This window comes from Chionomys nivalis, chromosome 19, assembly GCF_950005125.1.
Source record: "Chionomys nivalis chromosome 19, mChiNiv1.1, whole genome shotgun sequence".
In the NCBI taxonomy this organism is placed as follows: Eukaryota; Metazoa; Chordata; class Mammalia; order Rodentia; family Cricetidae; genus Chionomys; species Chionomys nivalis.
The window spans coordinates 42,782,644-42,796,519 of NC_080104.1; the positions used below are offsets into that span (position 1 = coordinate 42,782,644).

At 50.4% G+C, this 13,876-nt stretch overlaps 1 protein-coding gene across 1 annotated transcript in view; it reads right to left on the reverse strand.

Annotated features, from left to right (window-relative positions):
- Tspan15 (tetraspanin 15) overlaps positions 1-13,876 on the reverse strand; it is a 45,139-nt gene that overhangs the window by 17,503 nt on the left and 13,760 nt on the right. The window contains exons 2-3 of the mRNA XM_057752031.1: positions 2,480-2,665; positions 1,260-1,334 (exon numbers count right to left, since the gene is read on the reverse strand). Of these exons, the coding sequence (XP_057608014.1) occupies positions 1,260-1,334; positions 2,480-2,665 (261 nt within the window). The remainder of the gene's footprint in view (positions 1-1,259; positions 1,335-2,479; positions 2,666-13,876) is intronic.

Genomic DNA, 13,876 nt, shown 5'->3' on the forward strand with positions numbered 1-13,876 from the left:
ATACCTTTCTGTTCTTGGAAGGGCTTCTTAACCTCTCTGGGCATTGATGACTCTCCATCAACACAATGGGAACTGGTCCCCTCCCCAGACCCTTGGACCTCTCTCACTCATTAGGAAGCAGAACATGAGGTCCTACATTTGCGTAGGGTCAGGCCCCACTGTTCATGTCCCCTTCTGGGTCAGAACACCACCATGCCAATGCAGGATGGAGTACGGATCAGACACGTCGCTCTTTGAGGGTTTGGGACAGGGACTGGTGACTTAGAATCAACTTCTGACAAGTTACATGATTCAGCAACAGCCCTTGAGGCACAGTCTTATTGTTTTGAGACAGGGTCTTTCCACATAGCCCTGCCTGTCCTGGAACTGGCTAGACCGTATAGACCAGGCTAGCCTTGAACTCACAGAGATCTGCCCACCTCTGCCTCCTGATGAGACATAGTCTTAACAGTACCTGGAAGGCCAGGGACCAAGCCCTACCTATAACACCCAATGAAGAGGAAGGCAGGGGAGGAAGCAAACAGGAGACAAGCCAGAGCTCAGTGTGCAGCTCAGTGGTAGACCGCTTGCCCAGCTTGTGCGGCATCCCAAGGAAAAAGATAACACCCTGAGTCAGAAGATGCTCTACACCATCACTAATGGGATCTCGGACAAGAGATGCTAAGGAGGGTCCAGAACAGGCCTGAACCATGCCCTGCTCATCACATTCACCCCTTCACCCATCTTCACCCCAAACTCTGGGAGGGAGTACTCAGGGTCAACGAAGTCACATGACCTGACCAAGGTCCCCAGCTAGTATGAGGCACCTGAGTGTAGACTGTGAAGGCACCTGGGACCCGGAACTGTGAAACTCATGCACTGGTGGACACTGCTGGGCTTGGGTGTCAAGCATTGCTCACTCAACCTGTCCCTTCCCTCAGTCCTATATGCAGTACAATGGCCCAATACACGAAAACATCAAATCCCACTGTGTCAGACCTGGGCACATTTGCCTCCACTTCCATCTGAGCCACTGTCTCTTTGCCTCTGGATGACTGTCACAGTCTCTGGGCTAGACTCCTATGTCACCCTTACTTCCCAACTACCTGCTCTCCACTTGGCAGCTCAAGCGAGATGGGAGTCAGGGTATGTCCTCCCCTGCACACAGCTCTCTAACGGCTCGCTGCCTTTCTGTCCACGGTAGCACCCTGGGTAAAGCCCAGGACACACACAGTGGGTGTTCAATACACACATAGCTGATGGTGAACCCACAGGCCTACCTGGTTCCGGAAGATCAAAGCCACTATGCCGCCGATAAGCTCCATTATGAGGCAGATCCCCAAGATGTACATAAACTGGAAGACAAGATTCAGAGATTCATCCGGGGAGTCAAGGGAAGGCTCAGAGAACTCCACACCTGCGCTAAGATCAAGCAAAATAAGGTGGGAGTCCTCCCTGACGGGGCCCTGCTGTCCTCCTAGAGAACATAGGGCGCTGCTCAGAAAGGCTTGACTCTAGAGAGTGACTGACATGCCCCAGGCAGATACTCCTCATGTTTGTCCCAGGAATCCTAGTGTGTGGGGGGCGGGGTAGACTAACAGTAGGCTCCTCCCCCAGTAGGCTCCTCCCCCCCAATTAGACTTGTGTCCTTCCTCTAACACAGCCAGAGGGAGCAGTCTGGACAGCACTTCCTGTCCCTGGTACTCCGCTGCCCCCCTAAATAGCTCAGAAGTGGCTTCCTAGTCAGCCAAGTATAGAAGAGGCACTTGAAGTTTGAAGGACACACACTCCACCTCTTATTTGAGAAAAGATATTGACCAGATTGATTCTAGCAAGTTCCAGCCTTGGGCAGTACCAAGACCCTGCTTGTGTGTGACTACAAAGCCACCCATCAGAGGGATGATGGGGGCAAAGAGGGAAAGACACACACACATCAGAGGACAAGGGCCTGCACACCCAGTGTTCCCAGGATTGGGTGTCAGCCCTCAGCTATCGACAGGGATTGTGTGGACTACAACTCTCTACCTGATGGGCATGTGATCTGAGCCAGAGTACTGGGACTATGGCCAGAGTGGCCAAGAAAGACACCCTGGACTCAGAAGCAATCAAGATTCTGTGCCTGAAGACGGTAGGCAGGGGCAGTCCTGCTGGAGGTGCCCCCTTGGCCTCCATAGGTTTGCTGGCTGCATGAGCCAATGATTCATCCTCCCATCCCCCAGCTTTGCTTGATCTCAGTTACTGCCATCTCTCCTATGACAACTGGGAATCCAGAGACCACAGCAGTATCCAAGTCAGATGTACACACAGGCTGATATGAGGTTGCTGGGGCAGACATGGACCACTGTGCTACGGTGGCCGATTCAGGAAATGTTCTGGGGCAGCAGGATGGTGTGAGAGACAGAAGGAACCCAACTGGCCAAGCAGAGGGACAGGCTCTTCAGCTTTCTTGGAGACACCAAGAACCACTCCCTCCATCTTGGGGCTGAGAGGAGCCACTTACCGACTGGAGAAGGCACAGGTTGTCCCGGAGGGAAGCCAGCACCCCGATGAAGGAGACAATGAACATGACTACCCCCAGGAGGATGAGGATGATGGCCGGGGCCAGGAAGGCGCTCTCCAGGGTTTTGTATTTCTGCCGCTCGACCTCTGCATAGATCCCCACTGACAGGACCAGGCCCCCAATCAACTGCAAAAAAAAAAAAAAGCGGAAGGTGAGGGGCTGTGGAAGGGTCTGGAAGGGTGATAATTCAGTCGGAGCATCCTTGCCTAGCAGGAAGGAGGCCCTCCCTAGGTTTGACTGACTACAGAGCATAAACCAGGGACAGAGGTGCACACCTATAATCCCAGCATTTAGAAAGTGGGGTCAGGAAGTTCAGAAGTTTCAAGTCATTCACACAGGAAGTTTGGGGACAGCTTGGCTACATGAGATCCCGCCTCCAAAGGTAGGTGGGGCAGGGAGGAGGAAGATGTCAGGCAGCTACTTGACTTTACTCAAAGGGTCTCTCTGAAACTGTGATCCCAGCCCCAAGACATGGGCTCCCCAGGGAACTGCACACGAGGGCTGATGCTGTGGGCTCAACTATGTGTCCTCACAAACCAGTGCCTAGGAATGTGACTATATTTGGACTTGGGACCGTGGAAGCAGTAATTAAGTTAAAATGAGATCATTAAGGTGGCTCTAGTCCAATATGAGTGCTAAGTTGGTTACAGGCTGGGAGGTAGCTCAGTTGGTAGAGTGCTTGCCTAGAACACAGATGCCCTGGGTTCAAGTCCCAGCACCACATAAACCGGGTGATGGTTTAGCACTTGAAGGGTGGAAGCAGGAGAATTGGGGTTTAAGGACATCTCTGGCTACATGCAAGCTTGAGGCCAGCCTGGGATACATAAGACCTTGTCTGAAGAGGAAGGTGAAGAAGACAGAGGTAACAACACAAAAACGCACAGAAGGACCACACGAAGATGCGTAAGAAAGACAGCCATCTGCAAGCCAAGAAGAGGGCTTGGAAGAAAAGAACTCTGTCTACAACTTGATCTTCTTAGGCTTCGACCCACCAAACTATGAGGAAAGAAAACTCCATGGTAATGTATGTTCTAACAGCCCTGAAGACAGACATCAACTGCAGCGGACAGTGCTGGCGGAACGGGGAAATGCCACCTCCTGCAGCGTGCGTCAGAGAATGCGGATTTGTCTCAGGTCTGGGACAGGCACTGGCCAGGAGTCTACATTCTCATCTGAATAATGGGTATGAACACACTGCTCACCCAACAGCTTTTCAAAAGGTTTTAGTGAGATAGTGAAGATGAGCATTCTAAAAACAGGGCACGGGGTCACTGTCATGCACACTCAATAAGCGGGCTACTCTGGGGACACTTCCCAGCTGCTCAAGGGGCAAACGCTTCACTCGGTCTCATAAACAAGGAATTTCCTTAAAAAAGGACCATCGAGAAGGCCGAATGTCAGAACAGCAGAGATTTCTAGGGCATTTAAGAGAAATCTCTGCTTATTGACATTTTAACACGGAGACACGGTACATACGTGAGCCACATAGCGTAACTTCCTACCAGGAAAACCAGGCTGCCATTCACACGCGGGCTTACCCCATGGCCTTCAGCTCCCCTTTGGCAGAACATGCTTCCCCTATGCTAGACATCCTATGGTACACTCCCCCAAATCCTCCGGGGTGTCCAGTTGTCACCTGCTCCATGAAGCCTTTGGGGCCACATTACTAAAAACTGGAAATCCCCGATTGCTGTGGTCTGCATGCTTGCAATTTCACCTCTCAGGGATCTAAAGTGGGAGGGACTGAGAATTCCAGGTCTACTTGGGCTACATTAGAGACTCTCATCCCTCCCTTCCTCTCCCCGCCTCTCTTACACACACACACACACAGAGTAAAAACCATTTTTAATGGAGTGGGGATCCCTCCCCATGAAAGTCCTTACATCTTTTTTCCTGATTTATTTCTTCCCGTTTGTGCTTATTAGTATGTTGAAAGGGGGTGTTTAACTTGTTTGTTTTGTTGATATAGAGTCTCACATAGCCCAGGCTGGTCTTGAACTTGCTGTGTAGCCAGAGTGACCTTAAACTGCTGATCCTCCTGCCTCTGCCTCCCAAGTACAGGATTACAATGTGAGTCACTGCTCTTGGATTTGTAGTGACTAGTATTAAAGATGCATTCATTATTTTTAAAAATGGTTTTACATTTATTTTTTTATTGGGGGTGGGAAACATGTGGAGGTCAGAAGACAACTTTTGGGGATTTGTTCTCTCCTCCTAGCATGTGAAACTGAAGACTGAACTCGGGTCATCGGGTTTGGCGGCAAGCACCCTTGCCCATGAGTTATCTCATCGGCCTTTATTTTTTCTTTTCTAATTGTTTATTCCCATGCCCCGCTAGACAGGACATAACTCCAGGACAGGTAGGCTTTTGGCAGTTCAGGGCACCCCATTACCCTGGAAATTCCAACATGAGGAAGTCTGGCCAGCGTTTACAGCCTGTGTCTGCTGAAGGAAACCGGGCTGCGCTTTCCCACAGACCTCAAGGTTTGAGTTAGACATCACTTGCCCCAAGAGTGTCTAAGCAAGGACTTCTATAGACTTCTCCAGTCCACAGAAAGCAGCATGGACTAGTAACAGACGCCACGTCCAAAGTAAGACCATGAGGGACGTTACTAACTGTTAGCGAGCTATGCTGAGAAGTGACAGAGATCTCAGGAGTCACACCGACGATGACACAGAAACAGCTGACAGGATGACCAGGAAACCAGGCCTCTCGGACACAGTGTCCTCTTAAGACTTTAAGCTGAGTCTTCCTGCTTTGCAAAGATGGCTGAAACCCACCTCCTGGTCTAAAAAGGTCTCTCTAGTACGCATGGCCAGGAGGCTAACAGCATGGACAGAATCAGTCAGCAGCTCCGTATGAACAAGTTAGCCAAAGCAGGGAAACTGTGGGTAAAGGGATCGAAATGATCCATTTGGGTAAATTTTTTAAATGAACAGGGCAACAGACATAACATAGACAGACAGACAGACCCCCCCCCCAACACACACAAACACACACTACCTCCCTACAAGAAAATGGCATCCACAGGAATAAACTATACTCTTGAGAGAGAAAGAGCAACTGTAGGCTGTCTGGTGAGAGGCATTCTAAAAGCCAGAGCAAGGTCTAAGCAAGACTGGCCTCAGCTCCCAGGGTTCTCTGAGACATATAGTGGGAGAACATTAAAAAGTCAGTACTTATGCTGGGCACAGTCGCATACCCTTAATCATAGCACTTGGGAGGCATAGGCTCTTGGATCTCTGTGAGTTCAAGGCCAGCCTGATCTACAGAGCAAGTTTTAGCACAGCCAAGGCCGCACAGGAAAACCCTGTCTCAAAAAACAAACAAACAAAAAGGAGGAGTCTGAAGTGGTTGGTGATGTAACTCACTGGTGGAGTACCTGCCTAAAAAGCCAGACTCCCTTCTGACTCCACGCCCTAGGGCTGCTCACTGAATCCTAGCCTGGGACGGGTCAGCCCTGAGAAACCTGTACCTTGGGGCTTTGGATGCTTTCTTAGTCACAGCTCTGTTGCTGTGAGAAGACACAGCAACCATAAGAGAACATACAACTGGGGACTTGCTTACGGTTTCAGACGATGAGCCTGTGACCATCATGACAGGGAACGTGGCTACAGCCGGGCAGGCATGGTGCTAGGGCAGTAGCTGAGAGCTTACATCTTATCCACAAGCACTCGACAGAAAGAGAGTGAGACTAGGCCTGGCACAGGCTTCTGACCCATCCCCCAGTGACACACCTTCTCCAGCAAGGCCACACCTCCTAATCCTTCCTAGACAGTCCACAGACTGGGGACCAAACATTCAACCCACCACGGATGACGACATCCCTCAGAGCAAAGGGGCTGTCAGAAGCCACACGTGGAAGGAATCAAATACGCAGGGACCCAGCGTTCTGAGGGCAGCAGGGGTGGGGCTTTATCGCGTCCCCTGGTGAAAAGTTTAATTCTCACCCTGCCCCTGAACCATACAGCTCATCGCACTAATGTTTTCAGAATTGATTCCATATGTTCTTGAAAGTTGGAAGCATCCTGTCGTTAAAAGTTCATCTTTCTAACAGGATGGGCCCTGAGCCCTGCTATCTCCCTCTGCTCACAGCCCCGAGCCTGTCCCAGCCCCCACCCCTCCTTCCAGCCTGAGCCCCTGCTCAGCCTTTGAATCCATCCCTTAAATCCCAGAGCTGTGGGACAATTTCAGACACAGCCAACCTCAGCCCTCTGCAGAAGGACAATGGGTGGATTCTTTTATTTTTATAAGCTCTCTGGAGCCCTGGGACCACTCCAGGACAGTCTTGCTGGCGGTGAACCAAACTTCCCTTGGTCTGATTGCAGTCACCCATCAGATGCCACTACCGGTTCCTTCCTAGGTTAGCTGATGGCAACAACTCTAGCCCACCAAAGCCTGGACAAAGCTCCCACACTGAATGCCAAGGCCCAGGCCTCGGGATTCCCTCACCATCTCACACCAAGCCATCATAGGCCCATCCCTGCTGGTCAGTCAAAGATGGCACCACTGTTCACACTGTCCCCACGCTGACCCAGGCCCCTCCAGCAGGTGTTCAGAGCAGTGCTGTTCATGGCTAGAAGCGGGCATGAGTCTTCCCAGGAACTTAAAAATTTCCAAGTGATATCTACATCTCTGATGACATCAGTTTATCCATCTGGGTACAAAGTTATCGGCCAATGCCAGCATGCAATCCAGTCTGCTCCTTCTCTAATTATAGCCTTGCCCCAGGCAGCCAGCCATCCCGGCCCCAGCACAGGAAGCAAACGGCCCATTTATCAAACGAGACAGCTTCAGCTCAACAGGCATAAGGGTAGGGGCACAGGCCATGCCCATTTGGGGACACGGTGGGAAAAGAATATATTGCAGGCAGTCTGTGGGCCAGGCCTCACACTGTGGGACCAGGCTGCCTCTTTGTCCTTCTGTGGGGGAGCTCTGTTGTCCAGCGTCAACTCGGTCCTTTGAGAATCCGCCTGGAGCTCAGCTTTCTTGTGGGCAGAGAAAGGCCCAGCTGCGTGAAGCTGCCGGGAAACAAGCCATCCTGGGTGGCGCCCTAGCACCTGTGCATCCTCAGCATGCGGCTGGCTGGTGCCTGACTGGTTCACCCTGAGCTAGAACAGCTTTCTACTTAGAGAGGTTCATTTCCAACCCTCAGGCACATAACAGGCTCCTGCTGTGTTCCAGGCGCTTCCTTAGGCTCCAAGAGAGCACAAGGAATCAAAATCAGATAGGAAGCAAGACTTGGGGAGGAGAAGGTGAGAAAAACATCTGCCCTGTGGATTCAGGGAGTCTTTGAACTCGGGATGCAGGGAAAAGTCACATCTTCCTTTTTTCCAATCAAGTATCTCTTAGAGGCCCAAGTTTACTCTCCAGGGTGGGGCTGCTAGGAGCTAATGGAGCCTGAAGGGGGTAGACAGAGTCAGAAGTCCTCGTTCAGCTCGCTGGGGGCATGCCCTTGAAGGGAACAATTGACCCCCAGCCCCTTCCTCTTCTCTTGATCCCATAGCCCCTTCCTCTTCCTCTTCACCACTTCCCTGGCCACAAGGTGTGTGGTTTTACTCCACCATGTGCACGCTCCATGCGGGACTGACTTTTCATAGGCCCCAAAGCAACTGAGCCAATAGATCATGTTCTAGAACTCCCAAAATAGCAAGCCCAAATAGATCTTTCCTCTTTACAAGTTGATTTGCCCAGGTAACTGGTTAAAGTAGCACGGACTAATACTGCCTCTCACTGGAGTGTTCTCTCCAGCCTTACAAACGGAGGTGACTAATGGATACAGCGTGTCTCCCCAGGCTTCTAAACCAGGCTCTCTTCCACAGAGAGCGGGAAGGAGCCGTTAGAGACAGGAGGCAGGAGCTGGCATTCTGGGTCTGCCTTGGCCATGGCATAGCCTCACTTTGAACCTTGCCAAATAGAAAAAAACCTGCTGCTATAAACAGTAATTGTTTCTTTTTATGCATACGTGTATTTTGTCCACATGTGTGTCTGTGTGCCACTTATGTGCCCGATTCCGGAGCATCCCAGAAGAGAGAGTCAGATTCCCTGGCAATGAAGTTATAGGTAGCTGTGAGCTGCTGTGTGGGTATAGGCAATCAAACCTGGGTCCTCTAGAAGAGGAGCCATCTCTCCAGCCTCTTATTTGATTTTGAGGAAGGAGCTCAGGTGGCCTAGGTTGACCTAGTGCTAACAACATAGCTGAGGATAACCTTGAACTTTTGTTACCAGTGGCTAATGGGTTCTTAGCACCATTATCTAATAATTGAAATGAAAACAGACTGCAAAGTAACAAGGAAATGTTACTACTTCTCAAAAGTCATCAGTTACTGATGGCTGTTAGGGATGGAGAAACTTACTTCCCTGTGTGTGCAGTTCCATGCAAGCGGGGGTCCTGGGAGCTAAACTGGTCCCTATGCTAGCCCGCCTGGTCCCTATGCTAGCCTGCCTCACTTTTGATCACTCTGCCCCTACCTTGCAACTGCTGGAATCACAGGTATTTACAACTGCTGGGCTTGTGCGCTCTCTTCACAGACACCTTACTTAAGAGCAGGGTTCTTTTCTTCCCTCAGGCTTTTTCCAACTCTGGAGAAAGACTTCAGGGAACATTTTGTACCCTTCCTGAGTTGGCCCATGGGTGGGCCAACGTGTTTGTGAAACAAGCAAAGCGCATATCTGGGACGAGGCATGCACATCATTCTCTACCTTCCTGTTGGCAGGAAGCTGACTTCGAAGACTCCCGCGCACAGGGGGCATTCCAGGCAGTGAGGGAGCTCTGCTCAGAGGTTTGTGAAACCAGTTTTTCAGTCCAGCCAGGGCAGAGTGGAATTTCTAATCACAAACAGCCATCGACAGACAGCTAAGTGCAGCCAAGACAGGCAGGTGGGAGTCATAAGACCCACCAGGATACCAAGACAAGACTCAGGATACTGAGTCCAGGGAGGGTCCACGGGAGTAAGCCTGGAAGGAGGCCCTGAATTTGACAACAAGCACCTGGGAGGGATGAGCATGAGAGATGGCAAAGCAGGAGATGTTCCTTGCCCTGAAGTCCCCAGGCTGGACTGTAGCCCTGGAGGCTTTTGGATGAGGGTGACTCAGCCACAGAAATGGTTGCGGGAAGGAGGAGGAGGGGCAAGAGTAAATCACCTTCCCCTATGGCTCCCTCCCCATTCCTTTTTCTACCCTCTCCAGCCCTCTGCCTGCCTCCCTGGAAGGGTCCCCATGGTCCTTGGATAATAGTGGCTGCCAAGAACTTATCTCCTCTCAGTCTCGGTAGCTTATTGTCAAGAGGCCACAGAGCAGAAGGTCATGTTCCCTGGGGTGTACCCTGGACATCAGGCCCTGGGGACTGAAAGTCCCCACCCAGGCCACTGTGGGAGCATGAGTTGTACTGATGTAGGATGAGGAATGGCGACTTTTGGGATAGGAGTTTGGGGACTCTAGGGATGAGAGCCTTATAGGGTGACGGGACCTGGTCACAGACACACCCCTGGGCCAAACCACTGCTGCTCAACCCTCTTCCTTCTCATCCAACCCATGACCCGTCCCATGCAGCCCAGGGCACCCAGGCAGTCAGAGACAGAAATAGTCACCATGAGCTAGAGACGTAACTCAGTTGGCAGAGTGCTTGCCTAGCATGCATGAAGCCCTGGGTTCGATCAGAAGTTCAAGGTTACCCTGGCCTTTTCTGAAAAAGCAAGCAAACAAAAAGATTTAAAAAAAAAAACAAAACAAAAAAACATACTTTTTTTTGCTTAGCTCTGAGCGCTCCTCCCCTGGGAACGCTTCTTAGCTCACTGGGTAAAAGGGATCTCTCTGCTCTTCTCAAAGTCTATGGTAGCAACAACGGGAAGCCCTCACTGGTGACAATATGAACTGTACTCACTCTGCCCTCTCTGCCCACAGATATGTGCATAGCGTGGTGGCAGGAGCCAGCAATACCCACCACTGTGACCTCGACACAGCCCACACACACATCATAAATGTACTTGCATGTCCCAAAAGTCTGTGTACAGGAAGTTGGGTCACTTCTCCCCACACTATGCTCTTCCCACAAAAGATACATGAAGGTGGTCAGCCGTGTCAGCTCACAATGCCCAAGTCACCACAATGCCCCAGAAGCAATTGCCACTCCAAAGTTCTGGGCATCCAGCAGGTACTCAATAAATGTTACTTCTCTCCTGGAATCACCCAGCACCACTGCCATGCACACATCTCAGAAGCTAAGTCAAACGTCAGAAAAACAAAACAAAATACGTTTCCATTTATAGCCACTTTGTAACCTTTCTAAGTAGGACCAGGAAGAGGGAAGAACCCTGTGGGTTTGAATAAGATGTCCCAGTAAGTCTCAGGCATCTGAATACTTGATCCCCCTACTTGGTGGCTATCTGAGGAGGGTTAGGGGACATGGCCTTGCTGGAGGTAGGATATCACTGGAGGAGGCAAGGTTTGGGGTTTCGGGAGACTTTGTGGTTTGAGATGTGAGCTCCCGGCAGCCGCTCCTGCCTGCAGTCAGTCTCCACTCGGCCATCATGAACTCTAACCCTCTGGAGCCATAAACCCAACATAAGTTCTTCCTACTAGGAGCTGCTTTGGTCACCGTGTTTCATCACAACAGCAGAAAACATGGAATGCAGAAAAAGTCTGAATGCAATTTGGTTCCCATAATCTCACAGGGAGTGACACTATTAGGAGGTGTGGCTTTTTGGAATGGGTGTGGCCTTATTAAAGGAAGTATGTCATTGTGGGGGTGGGCTTTGTGGTTTCATGCACTCAGAATACCACCCAGTGAGTCAGTCGACTTCCTGTTGCCTGCAAGATGTAGGACACTGGGCTATTTCTCCAGCACCATGTCTATCTGCATGCCGCCATGCTCCCCTTCATGTTGACAATGGACTGAGCCTCTGAAACTGTAAGCAAGCCACCCTCAATTAAATATTTTCTTTATAAGAGTTGTTGTGGTCACGGTGTCTCTTCACAGCAATAATAAACCCTAAGACAAAAAGTAACAAAGACAAATCTTATTCCACAGCCATCAACCACCACCGTGTGCCTGGCGCTGGGAGTGAACAGGGGGACATCACTGGGTGACTCAATGTGCTCCTGAGAGACCCCACTCTGCACCCCACTCTATTCTCAATGTGACAAGCTAAGGAGCTCACTTAAAAGTCACAGTGGGAAGAGCCAATTAGCTATTATAGCCAGGGAAGGGGGCATTTGGGTGAAGAGAGGGCCCACGCTACCCTGGATGAGCATCCAAGCAGGTACCCAGGCCGTACAATTTATAGCTCATCAAGAATGGTGACTCAGAGCCATGGCAAAGAGTGTCTGTTGCTCGGAGCAGAGGTCAGAGGCTCTGAATGTGCACAGAGATGATCTGAAGGGCTGTTTCCAGGTGCTCTGTGACCCTTCGGTCAAAGGGACACCAGTAGCAGCTCAGGACTGTGATGCTGGCTTCTGAGTTTTTTCTTTTTTTAATGTCTTAGAAACATTTTAGACACAATGGGAGCACTTTTTAATATGAAGCTGAAATGGTGTGCTTAGACCCAAGAACAGGTTAAAATACATCCTTGCGGTCAGGTGTAGAGGCGCACGCCTTTACTCCAAGCACTCGGGAAGCAGAGGCAGGAGGATCTCTGTGAGTCTGAAGCTAGCCTGGTCTACATAGCAATTTCCAGGACAGTCGGGACTACATAGAGAGGCCTTGTCTCAAAAAAATTAACGACAACACCAATACACCCTGGTATACTTGGAATGATTTGTCGTGGTATGTACAACTTTTTCTGTAATGGTCAAATGTCAAAATTCCTGCCTCTGGGTGGTGGTTCAAGCTATATAATACAGCATTCTGCCACCTTACGCATAAGTTTGATTATTTTACAATAAAACATTAAGAAGGAAAGCAAGGCCCTTGCCCCGTGCTCTCCAGGAAGTCTCTCATGCCCCAGAACATACTAGCACTAGCAGGGAAGTGTCAGCAATATCAGCCAGGAACCGGAGGTGGGTGGCCTCTTCTGGTCTGAATTAATGGCCAAACTGAAGACTTCACCAATTGGAGCTGAGTACAGGCTATCACGGGAACCTCCCTATTACACACCCGGCTGAAAAACAAGACATTAAGGCTTTAGGGAAGCGAGGGAAGGAGATTTGCAGGAAGGCAAAGGGTTGGGGGATGGGAATTGTGAGGGGATGCCCTGGTACCTTAAATCCTTCCTCTTCCGCTCTGAGCTTTGAGGAAATTAGAGCGAGCTGAAGATCAAACACAAGGTGGGACTCTGAGCAAAGGTGGCACAGTCCCCAGAGAAGAGCCAGAAGCAGTCACTACCATGTATCCCAAGTCCAGCCGGTCTCCTATCGCGTCCACATGGACCAGCTGCTTGTACTTATCGATTGGCTATATTTGTGTGTGTGTGTGTGTGCGCGCACGCACTTGTTGCTATTATTGCTTTGTTTTATATTTGTTCTGAGACAGGACCTTTCTCTCAGAAGCAGGCTGAATTGGTAATCCTGCCTCCTCAGCTTCCAGAGCATTAGGATCACGGGTGTAACCCACCTTGCTGGCTGAGACTTTTCTTCTGAACGGTCCTTCCCTAGCTCAACCGACACCTATGAAACCAAAGACTCAAAGTACTTAATTTTTCTCTTTAAAGAGAAAGAGAGAGAGAGATTTGTTTGATGTGTATGTGCCTGAATGTATGTGTGTGCGTCCCGCAATGATGTATCCAGAAGAGAACAGAACTCCTGGAGCTGCTGTTACAGGCCGTGGGGAGCCACCCAGTGTAGATGCTGGGAACCAAACCTGGGTCCTCTAGAAGAGCAGCAAGTGCCCTTACCCACTGAGCCATCTCTCCAGCCCCTTATTAATTTCATTTTTATTGTTCACTTTGGTTTTTCAAAGCAGAGTTTCTCTGTGTAGACCTGGCTGTCCTGGAACTCACTCTGTAGACCAGGCTGGCCTCGAACTCATAGAGATCCGCCTGCTTCTGCCTCCCGAGTGCTGGGGTAAAAGGTACACACTACTACCTCTCAGCTTTAATTACCTCTCAGCTTTGATTATCTTCTTTACTGCACACCACACTTCATACACATGGACCACCTCACTGAACACCACGGTGCAGCCACTAGCGGTAAGCAGACAGACCTATCTGGCCCAACCCCCTCATTTGCAGAGGGTGAGAGAGGCACGGTGACCACTCCCACAAGGTCATACAGTGGATTAACCACTGGTCAGCAGCTGTGACCAGCTCTCCCTGCTCCCAGGCCCAACTGTCTCCACTGAAGGCTATCCTTCCTCCCCAGGAACATGAGTTCTCACGCCCTGGCATAGCCTCTAAAAAAAA